Here is a 27883-nt window from a genome sequence, read left to right on the forward strand (position 1 = left end):
TTAATTGAATATCATTTTTCATTTTTACAGTCGAACATTGACTTAATAGTTGATATTGCTAGCTTTAACGATGAAACACTTTACTAAGATAACATCCTTTTATAATAATAAGATGTTTCTGTTATGTATTTTAATCAAGAAAGTGCTTAACCGTCTTCTTTTATGCCTGTAGACAAAAGATGGACCGCTCAACAATATTCCTATTATTTTTCGCTTGTACCATCGTTAATGCTGCTAGTCTTAAAAATAATTACGCTCATTTTTTGTCCATGGATGAAGAAGAGAATTATTTAATGTACTGGACAACCAATGATATTGAACAAACGATGGACTTTGCTATATCAGTCAAGACTAGTGGATGGGTTGGCTTTGGATTTTCACCGTATACAGGTAGAATGCCTGGATCGGATACAATCATCGGTTGGGTTGCTAATGGAAAAGCTTATCTACAGGTAAATTAAATCACTAGTATAGGTGTAAAGTTCACAACATGAATATAATCAAGTACAAATCTGAACATTTTTGCAGTAAAACTTAAATTTTTTACACTTTTTAAACTTTACAATTATTTATTGACTCATCAATAAATAACAGTATTTTACATATCAAATTATTACTCTGATAATAATAAAGCTGTTTGATCTAATGGAAAACAAACTTTATCACATAATTTTTCAATGAATCACTTTCTCCGCTTTGTTAATTGATGTATAAAATTTTATTCATCTTAGGATAGATTTGCGGAATCACATTCTACACCGACCTTAGATGCAAGCCAAGATTACACATTAATCAGTGGAGAAGAATCAAACGGAATAACAACTTTAAAATTTAAGAGAAAATACAATACTGCTGATAACAAGGATCTTCCTCTTGAGGTTAGAATGTCTTACTGTAATCAATATGTATATTTATTTTTAAACTATAATTGTAGTTAATATAGAGATGTATATCTAGATTAGACAATATACCACAATAACTTTTAGCATATTCGAGGATACAGTATTATAGGTTTTAAATACTAAATTTTTCTTTTCTTTTCTACTACTCAAATCCTAATATAGTCCGGAACTTCACGTTTAATTTGGTCTTATCATAGTTCAGATCCTGAATCTGGAAATAAGTTTACAAAACACGTAAAGCAAGGATCACGAAGTGTTAATCTATTCGATACCATTCCAGAAGTAGATAAACCACCCTTGCCAAATGACACTAAATCATTCGTTATTGCCAATAAGAATGTAGGTTATTAGCATTATTTTGAATTTGTTAATTTAATTACTACTGTCAACAATATTACTGTTAGTAGTATGACCATCGAATATCTTTTATCTCCGTATTGGTTCTTTGCATAAAGTATTTCACCATTCTATTTCACTTTTAACAGGAACTCAATATAAATCCATGAGAATTCATTATTATTATATTGATTTCAAGTACATTTATACATCTTGCTTTCTTTTTACAGATACGTGTGCCAGCAAAAGATACAACTTACTGGTGCAGCTCTTTCAAGTTACCAGAAATTACGGGAAGTGCCCATATCATTAAGGTTGTGTGCTGTGATGCTAGCTTTCAAATTTAAATCTATTTGTTATAAATATACAGTGAATGATAAGAAGTATGGCTTAAGTAGATTAATCAATAATTTTATAACGGTATCACAAGTATAGTAGTCTGCAATATAATGTCCTAATTAATGTAATTGAACTTTGTTGCACTGGTTCGATGTGTATGAACCAAGAAATTACTATACGTGCATTTTTTTTCATTTCTTTTAATTATTTTATCCATTTATTAATTTGCAGATATCTCCATATATTCAGAAAAGAAATGAGGGTTTGGTACGTCACATATTAATTTATGATTGTGTCATTCATGATAGCCTTAAAGATAAAAGTCAAGACTGTGATTCTCAAAATGTGCCGTTAGCCTTACGCGGATGTCGAGGAGCAACGGCATTGGCTGCATGGGCTGTTGGTGGCAAGGTTTATCATTAATCGATACTAATTAGATTGATAATTTATGTCCTTTAAGCTTAAAATTCTTATATACTTCTAACAGAACAAGTAAAGGAAATCTTATCCAAGTAAATAACGACTATTCAATGTTATTATAGTGAAATTTTATCAAAATTATTTATAGGACATTACTCTTCCAGCTCATGTCGGGGTGCCAATCGGTGGTTCTTCCGGAGTAAGATATGTACTGATGGAAATACATTATGATAATCCTAATAAGACGCCAGGTTATCGATATTTGCAATATCTACTAGTATAGCCAGGAAACAAACATTTATTCACTGATTAATAATCCATATTTTTGGTACTTAGGACTCCAAGATTCCTCCGGTTTGAAATTCTACTATACATTACAGAAACGCCCTTACGATGCTGCTGTTCTTGAAATAGGAAGACTTGTTTCAAGCCAGACCACGAGTATTATACCTGAACGACAAACAAAGTGGGAAGTGGCTGGCTATTGTTCCCAAAACTGCACAAATTTAGTAAGTGCTCAAGTTTGATCATACTTTTCGGTCAAGTGATGAATACCCGGACTAAAATTGCCGTAATTATCATATTATAGCATTGTTACTATTATAAATCCTGAAATAGTCAGATATTTCTTTTAATCACCTAGATTTTATTAATGATTAATTATAGGGTAGATACTGTAATTGCATTGCATTATAATGAAGTTATTATTTCTAGAATTTACCAGCTGGTGGAATTAATGTGTTCTCTGGAATGATGCATACTCATCTAGCTGGTAGGTCTACTTAAATTACTTCATTAAGCTTCATCAAATTATCTTTGATGAGAAGATATAAATCTTTTAACAAAATGTCGCACCAGATACTTATCACGTATAAGAATTGCATCATACTAATTATTTTGCAAATTTAGTTGTAAGTGCCATTGACTAAGAATATTTAATCATCGAGTTTCATTACTGTGACATACACCTTGTAATCCTCTAATATTTTAATAAGAACAAGCTTATTAAATAGTATTTAATTTAAATTTTTCTTTTAACTATTTAACTTATAATACTCTAAAATACTATCGGCAGCAACCTATTCGATCAATTTGCGAAACAAACCTGATTATTATAAGTACTATAGGTAGATCGATTATAGTGAAACAATTTCGTAATGGCAGTGAACTGGCCCCCTTAATATCAAATCCACATTATGATTTCAATTTTCAAGAATTTGTATATCTGAAGAAAGCAAAGAAAATCCTACCAGTAAGTAAATCTAATTTAGTTCGCTATACGTCTACTATCTATACAATTCTTACAAATCGAAATTTGTAATTAATTGTAGTGCTTGGGATTTACAACCCCTTAGCTTCGCAATCGTCTAACTCAAAATCTGAGTTATTAAAATTGAGCAAATCTCTAACGTGACTCAAAAGATTATAAGCATAGTAGATTATTATTTTCCTGAATGCTTGCGTACTTCAATTACTACTGTAATTAGCTAAAACTACTATACTAGTAAAAGTTAAAACTATTACAAAAATTACACTATGAGTCTACTGTCAGGTTTTTCTTTCCTGACATCTACCCTACAGTACGACCCAAGATACGGACGATCTCCTATCGTAAGGAGGAACAGGAACATAACGCTAGTCCTCTCAGACTTAAGTGAACCCAAATTTTATTGAAAAATCATTCAATTTATAGTAAATCAACATAAGCATTAATTATCAATTTATAGATAATATTATAAAACTATGCAGTTATCTATTAAAAGTATGTATATCTTCATAGGCAACGGTATGTTATCTGACGAAAATAAGATAGGTATTTTGTAGGAAAAGTCACTTCGTTACAACAATATATCGTACGGTTTTAACAAAACTAATTATTCCCGTAAAACGGATTCCTCTATGCTAGTGCAGTTACTTATCTACTAATCGGCTAAGCTAATGCTTTATCGAAGCCACTTTGATTTCTAGCAGTAAGGTAATCGCACGATATTATCATATGCATCGGTAGTTTACGATTCATTTACTAATATAGAATGGCTAGCATGAAATTTTATAGATAAAAATATAGGATTCAGCACTTTACGGTACCTTTATAAATGGAAAAGGTGATATTACCAATATAGTAAATAGCTATTCCCTGAATGTAGCTAAATTGCATAAAGTAGAAGCAATAAGCTTCATTAACTAATCAATATTTCTTAAGGATTGTTATTAATTGATTTTTGAGCCAATATTGCCGTGATATCAATTTTAATGTCAATTTTATCTAAGTTACTGTAATTATATTTGTGCTCTATTTCCTTTAGGGTGATCAATTAACTGTTGTTTGCACTTATAACACAGAAAATAGAGCAAATTATACTGTGGTAATTATAATCAGTAACTTTAAAGAAAGTTATAATCCTAAATATTCTGTATTTTATATAATACGATATTATGCCGCGGATTACCTGTACGGTATTTAAATAAATACCGGTAGATTATACCGGTACTTATTTAATCAAAAAATAATTCTGTTAAGACTGAAGAATTACAATAACTGTTTCTAGGGTGGTTTAGCAGCTAATGATGAAATGTGCCTAGCTTATTTGTATTATTATCCTAAACAAGATATAGCAGTTTGTCTTTCTTATCAACCTGAACATATCTATCAGAAATTTTTAGAAAGGCTGAACTCGTAAGTAGTATCAAATAATATTTACGCTAGTCCACAAAACACAGTAACATGTTGAAAGCTAATAAGTGTCCAATGATATTGCTTATCTAATTTAATGTAATTTTTAAAAATTTGCCAATTCTTATTAAATGTGATTTTGTTCAGAGCTAATCAGACTCCAAAGACATTAGGAAGTAATTTTACAAAGGAACTTATAACACTGGAGAATACTGTCATACCTCTACAGTACTGTGCAGGTAGAAGTCATAGGTTATTGCAAGCGGTTAGTATCTTCCTTGTTTTAGATAAGATTTTAAGGAACCATGTTATCTGTATCATATGTAACTTATGATTCTTAATTATTCTGAAACCTTATGAACATTATAATAGATAGGCTTAATATTTTCTATATTCCCTGATTATAGCTGTTATTATCGATAAATATCTTGCATTAAAATTAAACTGATTTCTTCAGAGTCTGATTAATGCAGTAGTTTATAATAATTTCAAAGATATTAGCATTCTAAGGAGATTGAAGACCACAATATTTAATAGCTAAAAATAGGAAACTTACCGCACCTAAATTTTATTATTTGACTATTGCTGATTTTGGCATAGCTTGTAATACTATATGATTATGTTGCAAATGCATTACGATAGCACATTGCAGTAGTTTGTAATTAAATTATAACTAGTAGTTACAATATAAGAAAAGATCTAATCATCCTCAATATTTTACATAATAAATGGCATTACATTTCGGCATATTAATCTAACCATTGAAATAAATATTTGCTTTGTCTCCTTTGTAGGCTTTTCACATGGAAATACCTGACCTGATAAGAGTTAAGACTAATATTAATGAAATCAGTGGAACAACGGCCATCTCGTATTCTAGTTGTTTAAGTGTAGGCTTAGTATTTGTAGCTTATTTGCTTATGCTATTTTACTGAAAGTCGTAGCCTCAAACTTCAGATAAGAGTGATTTACTTAGCACCACGCTACAGTACTTGATAGTAATATCTGTTAAGTAAACATAAACAACAAAGCATCGAAGCCTAATTGATTGCATTAATCTCAGCTCATAACAGTAGAAATGCGACATTAGTTGAAATGTGATTTGATAGTTTAGTAATAATATGAGGTGAAGCTCTATGTGAAGTAGAGTAGTCGACTGTACTTAATTTAGTAATTTTAGAATATGGTTGATATGATAAAATGGCGTACTTGTACTGTTAGAGTAATACGCGTATACCAATGTGATTCTAGATTTCTGTATCAAGTATTGCAAATGAGTATTTGGTTGTGTTTTGTGTTACCTGTATTGAATTATTCTAGCGTTAAAGTGAATTATCCGATTTATCGTTAGTTGTTAAACTGTTGCAATGAAAAGAAGGGAAATGGATTCTTCTTCGACAAATGTCCTTATATTAAATGTTGCTTTTAAGATTTATGCAGTGTTGAGCATTATATGCCAATAAACCTATCTTCAGCGACTTACTCTGTTTTAAAACTCAAATTTTGTGATCGATTGTAAGCTTAATGGGTTTAAAGCTAATTTTGTTATATTGATTTTATGTAAGACAGGCGATTTCATCATTTATAAGTTAGGAAGGAAATCCGGGCTATTAAATTGATTACTGCATTATGAAGTGCATTTTTATCTGATAGCTAAATCCAACTGTACGACAGAGGAGTTATAGGCTAATTAAACGCAGTACCGTTTACATTATATCCAATTAGTCCGCTTTACATATTGTCATTTAATCAATTATTCTTCAGAAAGAAGTTACTAGTACGGTACTAAATAAACTTTGAATAAGACACGAAGAAACAGTTCTAATCTAATTAATTTTACAAATACAGACGTTATCGAGTGCTTTAGTACAATCTATCGCACTAGTGAGCTTGCATTTTAATATCATAACTTAATAAATCGACAGTTCTTGTGACTTCATTGATCTGTGTAGAGATATGAAAGGTTAAAATGCTGTGATGTTCGTTTAAATAGAAATATTGGTGACTTTGTTGAAAATGCTTTTTACTCAAACACAAGACTAGATTATCAGGTCTAGTTATATCTTCGATTATTGCTTTTGTTTTATCTCCTACTCAATTTTTTAATCAAGAATCTCTACTTTTCGTTACTGAGTGTACAACTACATTTTATGAAAGTGAAAATAGTAATAAATTTAGACTATTGCATAAGAAATCAAATTTTTACTAATATCCATATGTATAGCTCGGCTAGAAAACCTATTTTTACATTCTAGGATTTAATATAATTTTCATATTAATCTCGTAGTTTCTTTCACTTATGTAACGTATCCAAAGTAATGTATAATATGTCACAACTCGTTATCTTGATGTATGGTATTTACCGTAGCTCTGTTAGGTATGCAACGAGAAATTTGAATCAATAAGATTACTTTTTAACTCATCCTCTTCGAGTTTTTACCTACATTACGACTTATACTGACAATCTCCTACTGTTAGGAGGTCACAACAACTCAGTTTGTACCCGACTATTTAGTCGAAATTTTTCGTTAAAAGTTTAATAATAAAACTTGCGCTAGCAGAAATTTTTGGAAACATTGATCTTTATAAGGTTTTGCGATATCGATAGCTATAAAACAAATCCTGCAATCAAGAGGGAAGGCAATACATTAAACCATAAGCCTAGAGTACTATTGCCTAAAGTGCAAACCAGCTAAGTCGTTAGTGTACATTTATAATCACTTTACAATGTTCATTACCGAATTCTTTATATATTAGTAATAATGCATACGTTTTACTAACTGGAACGTTATTAACCTGAAGGAGGTAAGAGGTGGGACTCTCTTGTAATCAATTCAAGTTTGCTATAAAGCATAAACAAGGAGCATGCAATGGAAATGCAGATTTGTGCATTTAATTATCTTAATGGAGGGCATGTTCCGGCACTATTTATCTAAATAACAGTTTATAGATTTGTTATTGCTCAGTGTTTCAGTGTTACAGGATAGGAAATGCCATGATTCATTGTACTTACAAGTTTAGGAATTAATAGCCGATAGTACTTCAATATTTATGTTGCTATATTTAAAGAGGTAGGTTACTTGTAATGTGATACAGCTCCTGACCAATAAAGCCTTGTGATATAGCCTATAACTTAGCTATGATTATTAATCATAAATAAATTTATCATTTTATCTCATTACGCCATTAAAACGTGTCTGATATTTCTAAAAAAAGTTCGTTTCTTTGTAGGTCAGTTAACTTCGTGAGGGAATAGCGAGTAGAGAGTTCACCAAATAAAGATGCTTGGAAATTAAAGTACAATGTGTATATTAATTATGAGGTTATCAGAGGGTAGCTCTTAGGTTTTATATTAGTAGTGCTATTTTCTTACTAGATCTTACCATAAATTAAGCTAGCAATCTGTAGAAGTAGCTCTTAGTAACTGCTTTAAGTTAGACTAGTAAACTCGTCAGGAAGTAGTTCGTACTAACATAGCCTAAATCATCATAGGTAGCACAGCTCACATAGTACCAAGCTAAACTATTCTAATTATAGGCCAATAAAAATAATGGGAAGTATAACTTTGCCTCTTTCTATAATAGAGCCTTAACAATGATGAATTTCCATTGTAAAAGTTAGAAGCCCAAACTCTACTCTGTAAAGTATCACCTATTACATTGTATTGGTTCGCGAGCAATGATGAATTTTTATAGTAACAAGGAATGAGACAAGCAGCTACTTACGACGTATGTGTTCTAATAATATGAGCTATTATAAAATTTCATTAACAAGGAGATATGAAATAAAGTCTCCAGCTGTAAATCGATGCTCTTAAAACAAAGTACTATAAACTTTTAGTGTAAAACTACTGTAATTAGCTGAAATCAGTACAAAACTATCGAAGAATTTTTGGGGCATAAGTGTAAAATCACCTCCTGTTGAATAATAACGGTGAAAAGCTATAATTAACCCCTACAATATCAAAAATTGAAATCAAGTCTACACTTATATGCATATTTGCAAATTAATCTAGATATAGTAAAGAATGTAAACTATAGAGAATTTCTTTATAGCAGGATATATTACGAAATTTTTTATCCAGTTTCGTACTCGTAATATCAATTGAAAGAATTAACATATGGATTGTATTAAAGCCTAACAATACAGTAAAAGAGGCAGGCTACTGGTATAGACATAATAATTATGATAATAATGATGGACATTTACACACAATAGTACAGCTAGTTCATAAGAGGGTTTCGGCTATTTGAGAAGTACCTTGCAAAGGTTAGAAACCCTACATTTTATATATATATACACAGCATCACAGCAAATAGTTGTAACGTAGCGTACAAAAAGGAGGTGCGGTATAGAGAATACTGATCACGAGAAAACTTTTCACGTCAGTGATTAACGGTAAGTAGACGGACTCTTCCTTCTCTTGTAGAATTCGTTTAGATGTTATCGGCATCAATTTTGGCCGATATTTTAGATCTATTTACTTCATTTCAAGTTTATTTCTCCTCATTTTCTTCGGTTACCGGTTGTGAGTTAACTGCGGACGACAATGGCTTAATAACGATGATAAACTTTGTATTTAATCCACTTCAAATAATCTTTCTCTTTAAATGATAGTTATTCAAGGTTGTTGCTTGACCAATTACAGTATCGCTACTACTTATCTCATCTTCCTAGTATGTTTAAGATCTTAGAAAAAAAATATTCATTCTACTTTAATTTTCGAGGCAAATTTATATTCTTTTGCATGATTTTATGACGTTTGCCTGACTATGGGTTTTAGTAATAATAAAAGCAAGCAAATTTTTCATTGCTAAGCGCGTTTCGCACAACACTCAGAACTATACGTGTATTAATTAAATATGTTTAGTGGAGGCTAAAATTTTATGGAGACTTATAGAGTCATAACTAAAAAAACCGATGGTAAACGTTTCTAAATTGTCTATAATGATCTACGTATATAATATATAAAATGCCATAGTGTATAATAGTCATTGTGGAATCTTCAGGCTTTAATACAGGATATCCCCTACTTGTGTTACTACACTACGATCTGATGGCAAATAGTAAAGCGTAAATTGCTCAATTTCAAAATATTTTACTGAAGAAGTGTTGTAGGACATAAAAATTAGATTACTCAATTTAATAGTTGAGAGAAAATACTATTGGCGTGATCAATGTCAAGATTCGGTGAATAACAGCCAATAGTAAAATCCGAAGCATTTAAATGTTTTCAGATTTCTAATATAGACTGCCACTTGTAGTCTAGCAGATGACCCTTACTTAATTCTATAAATATATCCTAAATACAAATACAGTAGAATCTCTTCATTAGCAGTTCGAACTACCGTTGATTAATTCAAAATAATTATCCTACTATATAACAAAGACAAAGTTTTTCATGCGAAGGATTGATTCGTTTCGGTACATTTTACGAAGAGCGATTCCTTCAACATAAAGTAGATCAACATTTCTTGAAAGCATCTAAATTGTTTCCTACGAAGTTAAAACCAGATATAGCACATTGCGCATCTAATAACGATTTACCGGTAAATTTTTACTTCAAGTAAAATTTTATGCAGTCACTTATTGAAATTCATGACGTAAATTAGTATAGAATCGCTTCCAAAATATAATAACGGGCCTCCTTTTATCTCACCAATCACCTTTTTATAAGGTCAATTCGATCGATTCTATACATACTTCCAGTCTGCCTATAATTAATTATTGTCTTACGAGATAATTATCAACATTTCTATCCAAGTTACAAGAACAATACGTGTACAGGTGTATTCAACATTAATAATGAAATCTATAGGTTACTATTCAGTAAGCAAATACGTATTTCTACTCCAGTTACAAGAATAATACTTATGTGGGTGTATTGAAAATTAATAATGAAATCTACAGGGTTACTATTCAATAAACAAATAGGTTAAGAATGACCATGTCGTATGTCAATGGTGTCTCCTTCAATGATTAATTTATTCGCAATTTATAACGTGCTACTTGACCACAAAATAGTATTCAGGATTAGGCTCTCTCTTTTGTAACGATTCATTATTAGTATGTAGAAAAATAGGATAGAGACTCCGATGATTAATAGTAAGATAGAAGCACCTATACGAACAGGACTAGGGGTGTTAAAATAGTACCTCTAGGCATTATGATAGCCGAGTAATACCAGTAGGTCATTTAGAAACGATAGCTATAGCCGTAGGCGGGATTATAATGCACTTCGGTAGGATATAAGACTATCTGATTGCTTCGTTTAATAATAATTAATGATTAAGTAATAAAGTGTTTTGTCCGCTGCGATTGAGAGGTAATTTATTGAGACTGCTTCAGTAGGCCTAGAAATAGCTCTACTTCAGAGTTGCTTCCGTATTAAAAAATATCGTACACCACCGTTGATCTTAGCAGCGTAGTTTTCGCGACTTGCGGCACTCTTTGTACAGTCCAGAATGCTAATGAAGCTATAAGATAATAATTTTAACTTCATAATTGGTCAATAGATGAGTGTGTAAAAAACTTAGCCAAAGTGTCATACGTACTATAACTTTGATTTATATATCAAGACGATTCTTTCACTTACTCTATAGATAATACATATTTACAGAATTTTACAAATATTTGCGCTTGTAGCGGTTTCGATTGAAGCTATGACATTAAAACATACATTATCTAAATATTAACTCGTCGATAGAGATAATTTGAAGTGAGATGATTTTCTCGATATCTGACCGCCATGACTTTGAGTTACTATACTTTTGATAAACTCGGGTACTTTAGGTCATGAATACATATGCATTTACGGTAGCAACCTGTAAGTGATTTCAAAGGTAAAAGCAAATTTCCCATCTTTTGAGTTTATGGCTACAGTAAATGGTAACAAGCAATCTATATAATCCTATAAATATCATATTTATCCTAGATGCTAGAACATCTATAGAATTGAAATTAAGTTGAAATTTTATAAAACTAAACAATCCGATCGGTATTTTTATCAAATTTTGAAATAAATGTTCTTTCAAGTTTCTGTGAGCGTAATTTTTGTGTCTAATCAAGCGTAATCTAATAAATCTCATATACTTTTTGCGCTATGCACTGTTATATAATCCAATCTAATATATTCGAAAACTAATCTTATATTCATTAACAATTATAATTTTATAGAATATTTCCGACGTAGACAATATGCGTTTGCTTATTGCACTCGTTCTAGCTATTACTTGCAGCATAGCTAAGGCTGCGACACTTGAAAGTAGCTATGCTCATTTCGTATCCTTGGATGAAGATGGAAAATATTTCATGTATTGGACTACTAATGATATTACCAAAATGATTCATATTGCAATCTCAGTCAAGACTACCGGATGGGTAGGCTTTGGAATTTCTCCTTATACAGGTAGAATGCCCGGATCAGACACAGTCATCGGTTGGGTTAGCAGCAACGGAACAGCTTATTTACAGGTATAGTACAAATAGTACCGGCAGTTACCCTAATGTTGCTGTTATACATCTGTACTAGTTTTAGTGTATTACAATATATTAAAATAAATAGTAATCATCGATTATAAATGTTCTCATTATCGTCTATTACAGTAATTTAGATCATACCCTGATGTAATTTAATACCAGTTAAAATATTGAACTTTGTTATCATGCATATTTTACGCAATCAATAGACTATCCTATTTATTCAAAATTAACGTTAGGATCGATATGCTACCGGATATTCTACACCTGCATTGGACCAAAGTCAAGATTACAATTTAGTTAGTGGTGAAGAAACTAATGGAATGACCATCTTGAAGTTTACGAGAAAATATAATACTACTGACAGTAAAGACTTACCGCTGGAGGTAAAACGCTTACCTATAATGAAAAAATTTGTTAAAATATTAAATTACAACTACACATCTTTATTATGCTTATTCTACTTAATAGTCATAACTAATCTACATGCTAGGCTACAATAATGACTAAAAATGAAGCTTATTAGCCAAATTAATGTTGAAATGTATTTGAAGGGAGGAACTACACGTTTAATCTGGTCTTATCATAGCTCTGATCCTGTATCACCAACTATAATCACAAAGCATCAAAAGCAAGGAACTCGCAGTGTTAATTTATTCCATACTATTCCAGAAGCTGACAAGCCTTCCATGCCCAACGACACTCAATCTTTTACTATTATTAATACAAATGTAAGAGTTAATTTATATTTCAGCCACAATCATTAACCAGCATCACGTGAATTTGAAAGAGATTATTTTCTGTTATTTACATTACCATTGCTCTATCATGCCACTTACACTTATCAAATGCCATATAATAATAAAACTTAGATCATTCCATAAAAGAGACCATTCATAGCAAAACATAGTCATTTTTGCTCCAAGCTGCTCTTTACATCTATTTGTTACAAGAACACTTACTTTCGTAGTTATAAAATATTGTAATAAAATGGTATTTCTGTCTTTGTGATACTAATTTATATAAAAACACTATCTAGACCTATCAATTGTTAAATAACCTCTTAGTTCATCGGGTTCTAGCCATGTCATATCTATTGATACTTTAATCCTCGTGCAGGTATCAATTCCGGCTAATAAGGACACAACATATTGGTGCAGCGCCTTTAGAGTGCCTGAAATCAATGGATCTGCTCACATCATCAAGGTTAGCTGATTTTCGAAAATTTCATGGTTTTATATCATCGACGATTTCATAGCGTATATGCAACAAATTTTACCAGTTTGAGTCGATATACTATTCTGATATCGTATTGGATAAAACGATTAGTAAAGAAATCCCGAACGTTTTCCGATAAGTACCTATAATACAACTATAACTTGATCACTAATAACATATCTTACTAAAACCTAGTTCACTTTAACCATCGAGCGAGCTACGCATCGTATACCTTACTTTACGATATAAATTTCCTCTACCATATTTTAAGCTGCATTTCAGTTCTATTTATGGTGCTTTCTTCTTTTTGATTGTAGTAGGATAAATTACCATAATCTTCTAAATTACTTAAGATGAGACTCTGGTTTACATGCAATTTATATTAGTAGTACAAAGTTCTTCTTCGTAAATCATCGCCGGAATAAATTGTTATTGCATTCTAGCCAATTTAGAGTATCAGCTAACTGCTTAAGAGTTCCACCATGGTACAAAGAAAATCAGAGTGCTAATCTAGGGAATTAGTAATCATACGGTTACTCTAAACTTTATTGAAGAATTTATAAAGTCTTTGAATAGAATATTTCTGTAAAATATCATCTACCTATATATTTTGTCGCTATCAGTGAACCAAAGTAGATACTTTGATTAAATTTGAAATAGAAATACTATGAAAGAAACCCAGTACCTACTTATACAGATATAAGAGATCTTCGATAGTCAGCCTTAGCTTATAGTAATAATTAATTGGAATGGCATGGCTAATATCAGTAATCGTACGCTGTAGCATTTGGACATTTATTTATACAATCCGTTTATCCAGTTACATTAGAAACTTTCTTCATGAAATTTACAAGGGTTTTACTAGTCTTTACCCTATAAATGTGACATTATAGTTTAGGTTATGTACTATTTGTGGGGAACTAAGTGTAAATAACATAGTCATCTTAATAATATTAAATCATTTCTTGGAAATAATAGTTGGCACCTCATATTGAGAAAGGAAATGAAGGCTTAGTCCATCATATCCTGATCTATGAGTGTATCATGGATGAAAATCATGTTGGTCAAAGTCACGACTGTGCATCAAGAAATATGCCCTTGGGCTTACGATACTGCCGAGGAGCAACAGCAATAACTGCATGGGCCGTTGGCGGCAAGGTTTGCTAAAATACTCATTCGCCTATTTAATTCGATTCTCTGCTATCTTAATAGCAGAGAATCGAAAAAATTGTTAATCGATATCGTTTTGACACAACGACTATTGTCACATAGTAACAGAAAAATGATTGAATTTACGCAACATTTCCACTACAAATTCACTATACATAACGATATAGTAAAAATTCTTGATAATGTTGACTTTTATAGGAGATATTCTTTCCTGCTCATGTTGGTTTACCAATCGGAAAGGGTTCTGGAGTGAAATATTTACTGATGGAAGTTCATTATGATAATCCTAAATTAGAAGCAGGTAATACTTGTACAGTATATATTCTAGAACAAAATTTTAAATATGATAATGAAATAAAGGTAAGATATTTACTAATATAAGCAACATGGTTAACTACTGTTTAGGTCGTTTCGATTCATCTGGTATGAAATTCTTTTATACTTTCCATAAGCGCCAATATGATGCTGGAGTTATGCAGATTGGTAAAGTCGTTAGTAGGCGTACAATTATACCAGAAAGACAGAAAAAGTGGGAAGTTGCTGGATATTGCGCAAAATCCTGTACTCAAGCAGTAAGAATATTTTATAACTTGCTTTAGGTTTATGTTTCTTTCGTGTGCATAACAAAAAAAGGCACACTCTTACTTCAGTTACTAATAATTTAATTAGTAGCTTATCTATTTAAGTGAGCGTAAACAATCTTGCAATTGCAGTACCTGAATAATATGACGGCACCATTCCCAGTAGTAGCACATTACGTTTTATATTAACTTTCCATGCTATAGAATAAATGATCATTTGCTTCTTTTAGAACATTCCAGCTACAGGTATTAATATCTTCTCTGGATTGTTGCATACTCATCTTGCTGGTAAGTTGGATCTTCAATATCTAGAATTATTGAAACACAAAGAGGATACTGATTTTTTTATTCCACCGCGGCATCTTTACATTAAACATAGACTATAATCTAAGAATTTTAATGCAGAAACCGATGATTGTACTAAACGAGTAAACTATCCTTCAGTTTTAATAAAAAAAGTAAATTCGGTCAAAGCATTTTGATATTACTTCGATAGTAAGGAGCTACTCTAATGTTCACGTAGGTAGAGCAATTACGCTAAAACAATTTCGAAATGGAAACGAAATTACTCCACTGGCAAACAATCCTCATTATGATTTCAACTATCAAGAATTTGTATATTTTAAGAATCCTAAGAAAATCTTACCCGTAAGTTCAATCAGCTTTTGCCTCTTTTCTAAAACTACTACAATTTTGCAATTTACATTGATATTAAGTATTGTTGAGATAATAAGTAGATGATGTTTAAGCTATGAAATACAATATCCATGCTGTAGAATTTTAGAACACTGCAAAGTGTGTGATAAGGCAATTTATTCAGTATTCTATCAGAAACTGACTTTAGATTATGTAGTCTTGTCGTCATAATAGCACTACTAGGTAGGTAATAGTTAATTGAAGCCATACATGTAAGCAAATACATTAAGATTTAGAAGAAGAAGATTGTAAGAAAATATTGACTTTAAAATATTCTGATAATAAAATTGGTTAGCTATTTGGAGTCTTTAATTTTTGAAACTTAAGTTTCATTTTTATATTAAACCTTTGAAATCAAGTATCGCAAAGTCTTCCTATTAATATCATCCTATAGCAAAGTTTAATGATAAATTTTTTTGTGCCCTTCTTTGATTAATTATTGACTTGAATAACTAATCTTTCATATTCTAAAATTAATTACCAAAGCTTTTTATCATTAATTTACTATGTTAGATTATTACTACTTTAATATTAAAAATCGATCGAACTACTTGTTGTAATGGATTGTAAAACATTCAGTTTTCTCCCTTCCATTTTGCCGATTTAATACAGTATAATATGTTTAACAATAATTAATCTAATGGGTTGTTATTTATATTTATGTTAGGGTGATCAAGTAACCATCGTTTGTAGCTATAATACAGAAAATAGACCTAACTACACCAGAGTAAGTTTGTGATTTATTAAACGGAGCCATTAGCGTAAATGAAATGGACACTTTATTTATTTAACGCTTTAGAAATATTATTGTAAATCTCAACAGAATCGCTTCTTAATCGAAGAGTATTTTGACTCTAATGTTAGTCTTCACCTAAATCATTATTATTAGGGTGGCATTGGAACTAAAGATGAAATGTGCTTGTCATATTTATATTATTGGCCCAAACTAACTATGGCTGTCTGTGAATCATATGAGTCTACTGATCATTACGAAAACTTCATGGCGGCTATTCAAGAGTATGTATGTCACAATTTAAACTCTACGACAAGGAATCGTATAGTAAAAGTCTATAAGTAACTACTGACTTAAAAGCCCTTTACTAAGCGTTAAATACACTCAGCGAAGTACAGCAAAGATAGAACTTTTAGTAGCATATACAAATCTACAACTTTTCACCACCCAACTCAATTCAAGTATTCTCGTTTATATAGGAACCGTTTAATCTGTAAACAACAATAGTATTATTATTATACCTTATCAGGAGAAACATCTTGAACTGAGATGTTCCTTACATAGCTTCTCTATCAATGAATATTCTTAATCTCTTACTCATACTTAATCTTAATCTTAGCATGTATTTTTGTCTAATTTAACTATCATCAGCTAGAACTTAAATCATGTTGCTACTATCTACACATAATCACAGTCAATATCAAATATGTAATAAACTATCACAAATAATATTTATGTTAAGGCATTACTGATCTTAACTAGCACTGTAAATATGGATTTTTCCCATATTAGCTACTACTGTACTATCAAATTATCCTGACGGTAAGGTAACACCGTAATAATGTAATTATAATGGAGATTTATTTTCTTCCATATTAGATATAGACCTTTAAATATTAAATAGAAACTGATAGCATAAAGACATCGTTAAAGTATTACAGGCTAAAGCTAAGTCATTTTATATCTTTTCAACAGGAGAAAAACTCTTAATACTAAGCTCGTCAAAGACCTCATCAGCCTTCAAAATAATGCGCCACCCATGCAATACTGTGCGGCAAAAAATCATGCTATATTACAGCCAGTTAGTATCAGTATTTAATAGTCATCATCTTATAAATTAGTATAAGAAAATCTGATTTACGTATAAATACAAATGGATGCTAACCCTACAGTATGATTAAGTAAAACATTTAGGACTATAATTTAGTATTCTACAGCGCAATTTTATTACTATTCGTTAACGTACATTAATTTACCTATCGGTACTAACTTATGAAATTAGTATTAAAATTAATTATGTTAAATAGTACCAAGCAGAACAGCAAATGCTTTTTTATTTTATCACTGCAAAGTCTCGTACTTTCATTATTTTCTTTCGTTAACCTGATACAGATACATTTCATTCTTTCTCTTTAGACGAGATATATGGCAATTTCTGATTTTAAAAGAGTTAAAGTCAACTTTGATTGGACTGGTGGAGCGCAGCATATTACCTACTCCAATTTATTTGTAGTTCTTATTGCTTTACTGGCTTATTCATTTGTAGACGGAACTCATCATTAGAAGAATATATTGATTACTAATTTAGGACACCGTAGCGGTAGCATAGCACTGAGTAATAATCTAAAATAGCACTAAAACATTGGTTAATATTAGTACTTTCTTTAGATACACGGGCATAATTCTGGTAGTAATTTTAGGTTGTCAATATTGTCACTATCTACAGTTACCGATAGTATATTTGTTAATTACATAATGTTTACGTAGCATTTTTAAAATCAGATTTTTATCTGTGTGCTATTTCATGGATATCAATACAGCTTGCTTTTCTTCATATCGAAATTGCTGTAATTATCGTATTAAAGTTGCTTGTGCTTCTAGGTTATTTTTACGTTATTATGCTACAGCTTGCATGCTAATCTAGTACAGCTAGCTCCTTATCTTACGCAATAACTGCTCTTCAATAAAATATTTACTCACATTTTTATTTCTTGATTACCTGTATAACATGGCTTGTGAATTTGACCATCATACTATATTTTATTTACTTACTACTCCTAACTCTACATTGTAGGTATGAGTCTAGACCTTAGAACTGAAAGATTATAACTGCAGTGAAAATTCGATAGAGTAACTATATTAAATATGAAATGAGGTTAGTTTTAACGTGTGAACAGAATCGAATTAAAGGCAATTGTGATATTATAACATTCCGTTCTGATGATCATGACTTAAAGTAGACTGCTTTCTACTAGACTCATGTTACGAGCACATACACCTGCATGCATTTTCTTGCTAAAAAGTGCATTTGAATATCAGGCATAAAATCTATCTATATCCGCTCATCTACATAATAATTATTCCTAATGTTTAAATATTCAATATAAAACTTAAGTGATTCAGCTCCCAAATTTTCAAGTATTACTATATTGAATACAAATTTTTATCTCTCTAACAATATCGGTACAAGCAGCATGGAGAACGTCAACTTTAAGCAACCTAATTTTAAAGTTGTAGCGTTTAACTCTTATAGTCTCTTGTAATGGTCTAAATTTAATATCATTTTATACATGATATCAATACGATTTGCCTGTATCGGAGTTTATTGTTGCAGTTTCTACAGTATAATCGTTTTTTTGCTAGTATTACAGAAAGAGACTAAGATCGGCAATAAACATGAATATTACTTTATGCTAATACATAACCTAAGTTACCTTAGTCAGCACAGATCACATAATACCAGACTAAATCCCATATGATTAATTAATTATAGGCCAATAAAGACAACGGTAAGAATAGAATTACCTTTTCCTATAATAGAACTTTAGCAGAATGAATTTCTATGGTAAAAAGTTATAAACAAGTCTCTTTACCTAAATTAAGGCCTATTGCATTGCACCAATTCACGAACTGTAATGAATTTTTATAGTAGCTAGGTATGAAATAAATTGCTAGGGTACTTCTGAAACCATACATGGGCTATTAATATATAAGTAATACTACGAGCTATCATGAATTTTTGTAATAAGAAGATATGAAATAAAATTTTCAACCGTAGTGCAATACACTTATAAACACATAGTACCGTAAGCTGTGAAAGAATTTTTATGGCAATAAGTGCGAAATTACATATAGTTAGATAGTAACGATGAAGAGCTATGATTAATGTCTACGATATCAGATATTGAAATCAAGTCTGTGCTCGCAACGTAATGCAGATATAGTAAGTATGTAAACTATCGAGAATTTTTTTAGCAAGAATTAAAATATAATGCTTTATTTTCAGTTACACTTTGGTAATGACAATCGAACGAATAAAAATGTGGATTGTATTCAAACTTATACGATATAATAGAGAAGGTTATAGAATTTAGCAGTTTAGAGGTTGAAACTTTCTTATCAAAGTTCTTTCGCTGTTTTAAAGTCGACGAGGACCATCTACGCTTAGTGCTTATTTTGAAGGTATGCATAGTTATCCCCTCCCTTTCTCCGTTTGGCTGTGATACTATCACAAAAAAATGGGTTTCTACTTTATGTATATAGATGAGGACACCTACTTTCGTAGTTAGAGAATATTGTAAAAAATTTGGGCATTTCATACATGAATTTAGACATTAAAAATCAGGTTATTTAACTTTATCTAGCGGAATTGCATGATATTAATAGGAAAGAGATACTGAAATAGCATTTCGAGTGTTAATACGGGAGACGTTCCATTCCAAACTCTATTAATCAAGTTAAATTGTAATCATCGTAATGAAAGAATAATTCTAACTCCACCTATCTAATCCTTATCAATCTGATAATCATAGAGAATTTCATAATGGTAATAAATTTATTATACGTAATTGTATATGTTCAAATACCTGTGAAACAGCTTATTCTTATGACAAAAATTTATCTAATTACAAAAAATGATGTACGCATTAACTTAGTAAAATAAATTATTTTGAGCGTTTACTTTATTTAAACTCCTAGCTTACAGCTATCATAGCTAGAAACAAAATAAAATGTGACGATATCACATACAAAAAATTCATCTTTAAAATGATGCATTTCTAATTTATCATTTTTAATGAGATTGATAATTGCAAAAGCATGTTTCCACTCAAATTTTAGCCAATTTCTTTATTGTAATTAAGGAGAATTTTTCACTGAGTTAATAATCATACATGTAGAACGTATCGATTATATATTGTGGCTGGCTCGAACGAAATTAATTTAAAGTAGCCTTAGATATTATGCAAGACCTAAAATAAATCACAGTTATCATACTCGTAGAGTACTGGTATATCTTCAGTTTTCTACCGCACGTAGTGTAAGCTATAGTCGACTATTAAAAAGAACTTTTCAATATTTTGTAGTGTGGCTAGGACAACATACGAAGTCACCAATGTAGCTAAACTAATACAATATTAAAAGCTAGGAAAATTTACAGATTTAAAGTACGTAAAGAATTCAGGCAGTTCACTTTTGTTAGTTTTATGTAAACTTATTTTCAAGTAGGATTATTGGACTAGATCTTGCTAACCTGGTCACAACTGGCAGAGAATTTTTTATAGCAGATAACGATAGCAGCTATTTAATTGCCTACCAATATCTTCAATAGTAGCGTTATCTAATTTGTCAGATTAATTAGTGAGTTCTTGCTATGACAATAGGCCTTGCTGGTCCTTTCAAAGTATTACACTGGAATGAGCTAAGAAAAAGTAGTGAAAGCATGCAGAGCTGATATTTTGTTTACCACAGCTATTTAATTTCAGTAATTTCGGAAAGTATTCAATCAAAATATGTTTATCAGCGTATTAGATTCTAGATTGAATGAAATAATATTGATGTATCACCAAGATTAGCAGAATATACTTTTTAGCTTTAGAATCTTAAGATATTCGAATCAAAAAATTAGCTACAGAGATTAAACTTTCGCTAATAGTAACTTTACATGAATATTTTAGCTATCAATGTTTGATCTGATCCTACTAGGTATCTTCCCTCTTGCTGTCATATTAAGCTACTGTTAATTAATTCTTTGATTGGCGTCGTTAAAAATATAATAATTGAAGACCATTGATACTCGAATGCAGAAAAAACGGATTTTAAAACTATCGCAGCTAACTAGGCGCGGCTCAAATAGCTTACTCAGTGTAATTTCCGGTGTGAAAATAATATAGTAAAAATTTATACTTCAGAAATCCATAAGCACTTTATTGAACTCTAGATATAAAAAAAATAATAGCGTTTATTTAATGCCAGCTAAATGAATGATATTGCCGGTCCATCAGCAATATCATGAGCAATCATTTTAGTTCTAAATAATCCAATAAGGATAGTACTTGACAACAGCTACCCGTCAAATGGTCATAGGCAGTCTCAAGCTCTAAAGAACTTAAAATATTTAATTTACTTGCATAGCAAATATGCAATAATGGTAACATATTCCATCGATTGAAGAAAACAAAATTGTTGATCTAATGGGTGAGCTCGTAACCTAGCAACGAGGTAGCCCGAATGCGGTTGACATCAATAGCATGTTAGCTTAAACAATGATAGTCTTTTAGGCGGGTGATCCCACCCAGATCGGACTATGATCTGGAATGATCGGCAAAGTAACGGGATTAGTGTCTGGAATCATTTACTTTAAGCGCGATAAAATCCATTACAACTCAAAAATTAAGTTTACGATGTCCACTTGAAATGATTTTAGCTAATGACAGTAGTTGCATGTTAGAAAATACAGTGATAGATGTAGTGTAGAACTATTTGTCTTAATACAGTAATACCATTTCATTATTAATTGATATTAATGCAATAACAACCTGCAATAAATATAGGATCATTTTCTCAATCTGCTACATTAAATGATCTTGTGATAGATTCGTGATGTGTGATGATGTCATTCTTATACAAAACTCTAGTAGTACTCGTTTTGCATCCATTATAATCAACCTTTCATATTGTCCATTTACTTAAATAATGAAAGCATTAATTTATGCTTATGTCATTGTAATTCGAACTCTGTAATTCTATAATTCTATACTAATTTATAGAAATAAGAGCTTTATTTTTTCCTTGCTTTTGTCAATATTAAAGTAGAAGACTAGCTTTGGATTTAAAAGGTCAATCTAAGCAACTTTGTCAATTTCATACAGTAATTGTTTAAAGTAGAACAATAGTATCCCAGGTGTTTACGGCATGCTACTGATTTCAAACCATATTTAAAATACTTTAGACACATTAATTATTTTCTCATTGAATAGATACTATCTATGCTATTTTAATTAGCAATGTTGAATTAAATTAATATTTCAACCAATAGAATCATGACTACTATGTAAACTTATACCGAATGATCATCTGATACTTAATGCCATGGCTTAATTTTTCAGAAACTATAAATACCGGTAACGGGCTACTTTTTTCATCTAGTCATCTATGTTGACGCCAATATCAACGTGAATCTATAATCACTTAATATTTAGCTCATTCTTTAAATAAATCGTAAGTTAATCTAATAGTAGTTTTAACTAACCATATTTAATATTCGACACCATTTTAAATTGTATTATTGATGCTATCTCACCATTCTATCTATAAATTCAGGGGAATTATTAATTAAAGAAAGATGCGCTTGTACCTTGCGCTCCTCTTCGCTTTTGCTTGCAGTACTGTTGCTGCTGTTAGCTTAAAAGAAAGCTACGATCATATGATTTCTTTAGACGAGGATGAAAAATATTACCTATATTGGACACTCAATGATGCAACAAAAGTTATCAATATAGCTGTTACAGTTAAAACTACTGGATGGGTAGGTTTTGGCATTTCTCCTTACACTGGTAGGATGCCTGGTTCAGATACTGTTATTGGTTGGGTAGATAGTGCTGGAAAAACATACTTACAGGTATTGTACGATTTTAATTGCTATCATAACGACCGTTCTAAGTACATCAAAATTTATATATTTCTGAATTTGCTAAGTTACGAGAACTAAAAATATTACTAAATAATACAAGCTAAATAGGATTCAATACTATGGGTTTACGGATTATTTTTAGCTTACTATCTAAATAATGTTAAAAGCTAACTTTAACCTTCTTTTCAAATTTCTAGGATCGATTTGCCCCATCGCACACCGTACCAGTTCTTGATGCTCAACAAGATTATACTCTAATAAGTGGTGAAGAAAACAACGGCATGACTATTTTAAAATTTTCAAGAAAATATGATACTGGCGATAGTAAAGATTTGTTGATAGACGTATGTACCAATTAAGTATCACTATAACAATTTTCCAGCATAAATTTATCCAATTTGTGTAAAATTATTGTAATAAAATTTTATTAAGGTAAACGTTATCGCTAATTGCACTAACATTGTTTTGTTTAAAGGATCTTAAATCTAATAATTAAATTTGATAAGTAATATCATTTATAATTAAAACAGACTGGAACTACTCGATTAATCTGGGCGTACAATGACAATGATCCTGTCGACCCACAAACTTTTACGAAACATACTAAACAGGGCAGTCGTAGTGTTAATTTATTCAACTCACTACCTGAAGCCGATAAGCCACCTTTGCCCTCCGATACACAATATTTCGATCTTTTAAATCCCGACGTAAGTTAAGTAAATTTAATCATCGTAAAACTTTCTTCGATAGTTCTATTTGGTTTATAAATTATTGCAATAGTCATTATTCATTAGCAATTGTTGAATTCAATAAAAATTACGCACGTTAGATTAACTGCTTCTGTTGTCTATTGGTAAATAGGCGATAATGTAATTAAGGTATTATTTTTATTCCAACTAGGTTGCTATTCCTAGTGGTGATACAACCTATTGGTGCACAGCTTTTAAGCTCCCTGAAGTAAATGGTACCGCTCATATGATTAAGGTAAGGAGTATAATACTTTAAACAAACTCGTACATTAAATTAGTTGCTATCATCCTATAATTGAGTGTTATTGATTATTAATTGTTTTAATAAACGATCGCATGGTTTCAGCGGGTGATCACAATTCAATTACCGTAGTTGCTAATCTATTGGATGTTATTTTATCATAAAAAATTATGCTTCTTTCGTATTAGATTGACCCTATCATTCAGAAAGGGCACAGTGGATTAGTTCATCACATCTTGGTATACGATTGTGTATTTGATGAAAAATTTCACGGTTCAAGTCACGACTGTGATTCCCGAAACATGCCCCAAGGATTACGTGGTTGCCGCGGTGCAACCGTTATTGGTGCATGGGCAGTTGGTGCTGAGGTATGCTTATAAGAGGTTGCAGGGAGCGATTGCTATAATCTTACAGACTCTGGACAGTCTCACTAATCTGTTGATTGAACAGATGTATAAATTTGTTTCTTACCGTACTGCCCTAATAGGATATTTCTGCTAACGTAAGTAAAATCTTAAACTAGTTGTTTGATCTGTATAGGGATTATCCTACCCAGCCCATGTCGGCCTACCACTTGGAGGCGATAAAGGTGCACGATATGTTGTTATGGAAACACATTATGACAATCCTAATCGAGAAGCCGGTAAGTCAAAAATTAACTACTACTAATATCCTATTTGTACCATCAAATCAATGAATACGGAAATTAACTTTCGGCACAGAAATTTATAATACAGTAATATAAATTAATAATGATGTGTATAAATTGCTATTAGTATGTTACACCTATACGTTTTATAATGTATGATTGTGAAAAAGTGGATATTTTTGATCTTTAGATTAAACATGATCACATACTAAATCTGATGTCATTAAGTTCATGATTAATGAACTACAGATTACCAACCTAAATATAGTTTAAAGTATAATGGATACTTTAGATATCACGGAAGGAGGCGGCTACTGTAAACATTTTATATAAGCAATTAGCAATATCTACAAAAATCTACACAGTCTTCCTCATATATCTTAAAAATATCACGAGTTAGGACTTCGCGATTCTTCCGGTATGAGATTCTACTATACGCATCAACTGCGCCAATATGATGCTGGCGTTTTTGAAATTGGTCAAGCAACTAGCCCTTTTATGGTCATACCTGAAGGCCAAACTCAGTGGGAAGTTGCTGGCTACTGTTCTGAGAACTGCACAAGGCCTGTAAGTAATATTATATTAGGTAGTTAATATCAAGAAGATACAAGATCAAAATCTCATGTCGATCCCAAAATAAATCTATTTCTGTATATATGTATAGTATAAATTCTGTAGATAATTTTAGGGGAAATACGTGTTTAATCTGATAAGGTGCTTTTCTCTCTTCTATAGAATTTACCCTCTACTGGTATTAAATTCTTCGGCGGCTTTTTACATACTCATTTAGCCGGTAAATTATAAATAATTAGATAATAGGATATCGTAAGCTACTTATAGTAATTCCAAAAGATATCGCAGAATATCTATATCAGTGTATATTACACTAATAAAGGTGTGATATATTAATCTTGATAATGCAAAATCAACGTAAAGATTGCAAGCCTTTGCCGAATATTGATCTAATCTCTTGCAATTCTTACTATAGGCTATTCTATCGTGACTAAACATTACCGTAATGGAGTTGAACTTCCAGAAATGCTTAGCAATCGACATTATGATTTCAACTATCAAGAAACTAGTTTCTTGAAGAAAGAAGTAACCTTTTTGCCGGTAAGAAGATTAATTTTGTAACAGTAATGAATTTGTTATTTGAATATGAAATTAATTGTTACCATTACCTCATTTTTCGATGTTCCTATTTTTCCTTATCAGTAACATTCTATAATATACATTTTTTTCCATAAAATTAACCTCATAATATTTGGGTATATCCGATAAATTTAGGGCGATCAATTGACTTTAATCTGTACTTATAACACCGCAAAGAGACCCAAGGTCACAGTGGTAAGTTTTTAAGATTTTACTCAGTAACTTATTCGTTTATTCGTTATTTCTATGCAGCAATCACTCGTCAAACAGAAATTTACAATAAGCTATTGAATAAATATCGTTGTGTTGCTTAAAATTATTTTATTTGATACAGTGAAATGTATTACATCATTTTTGTCTGATTCTATAAAAAACTTCTTACAACATAACGTTTCTGCTAAGGTATTTCTAGTTTAATAACTAGTTTTAAATATATTAATTAACAGGGTGGAATCGCTACTCGTGACGAAATGTGCTTGGCTTACTTACTGTATTATCCAAAAGTAGACTTATCTGTTTGCTTTTCCTCGAATAATTATATTCATTATCTCAACTATTTCCAGACTTTGAAAGAGTAAGTTCATTGTTTTACAGTAAACTATTATAAGAACCTTATGATTGTGAAAATGAAGGTTTATGCTGTTCTATAGGTTATTTAATATTTTGCAGCTATTTAAATCTTCAAACGCCATTATTCAAACTATAGCTTTATTATATATTTTATATCTACATCATATTCTGTACAGCGAATGAAAATAATTTTGTTATCTGACTAACCTTAATTACTGGGTAGATCTATTTGTTGATGTTGATATAGTCCAGTATCTACCGATAAATTAACTTTATTACATGATTAGTTCTTTCATACATATATTAAAACAATCTAGTAACAATCCATAATATATGTTCTTCATTATATAGAGCTGGCTTAACGCCTCCTTATAATAAGTATCCATCGAAACCACCTTATGCTTGGAACGTTATTCGTAATTCTACCATTGGTAAAGGAATCCATCTAAAAAACCTTTACGAACTGGATAATTCAGTAAAGCCGCAACAATATTGTGCAGCTCGTAATCATGTCCTTCTTCAACCGGTTAGTCTTCCCTAAAAAGTTATTTTCAATATTACAGTACACTCGCATAAATTACAATAATGATAAGAATTACTAGTGCTGAGCTACGTAAGATTATAATGACGGTATAATTTTTATTTTGTTTGCAGAGTGGACAAATGGACATCCCTAAATATGTTAAATATCATACCAATCAACGCTTACAAAATAGTTTTACCGAAACTACTACCGGTGCGGCTTCTAAAACCCATTTTTCGGTTCTACTCATGTGCATACTTCCACTCTTTGCGTACTTGTTAGCAAGACAATTCTAAGCGCACCATGTATTCTGGCAATATATTAACGTGTTAAGGAAATAGAGATCTTATCTGTTGTAGTAATTACTAGAATACAATATCCCAACCTTAACATTTTTAAACAATAATTTCTAACGAAAGCGTTTCGCCCAGATGATTGCTTCTTGTCATGGGTATATTACTTAAATCTAGATTTAATTTTTTATATTAAATTGAGCAGTTAATATTTTATGACTATGAATACTTGAGGAAGTAATAAAAGG

The 27883-nt window shown here is 31.0% G+C and overlaps 1 protein-coding gene across 1 annotated transcript; it reads left to right on the forward strand.

The window, feature by feature from the left end:
* Positions 1–179: 179 nt before the first annotated feature.
* On the forward strand, positions 180–27882 carry TRIADDRAFT_37522 (expressed hypothetical protein; the record flags this gene model as incomplete). Its single annotated transcript, XM_002111402.1, has 13 exons — positions 180–452; positions 23656–23802; positions 23989–24165; positions 24359–24442; positions 24637–24816; positions 24989–25091; positions 25498–25664; positions 25833–25890; positions 26086–26210; positions 26385–26444; positions 26696–26823; positions 27171–27345; positions 27474–27882. 13 exons carry the CDS (start codon positions 180–182, stop codon positions 27636–27638), a joined length of 1842 nt encoding a protein of 613 aa, XP_002111438.1. The 3' UTR covers positions 27639–27882.
* Between the last annotated feature and the right edge of the window lies 1 nt (position 27883).

This window comes from Trichoplax adhaerens, genomic scaffold (assembly GCF_000150275.1).
Source record: "Trichoplax adhaerens TRIADscaffold_4 genomic scaffold, whole genome shotgun sequence".
Taxonomy (NCBI): Eukaryota; Metazoa; Placozoa; class Uniplacotomia; order Trichoplacea; family Trichoplacidae; genus Trichoplax; species Trichoplax adhaerens.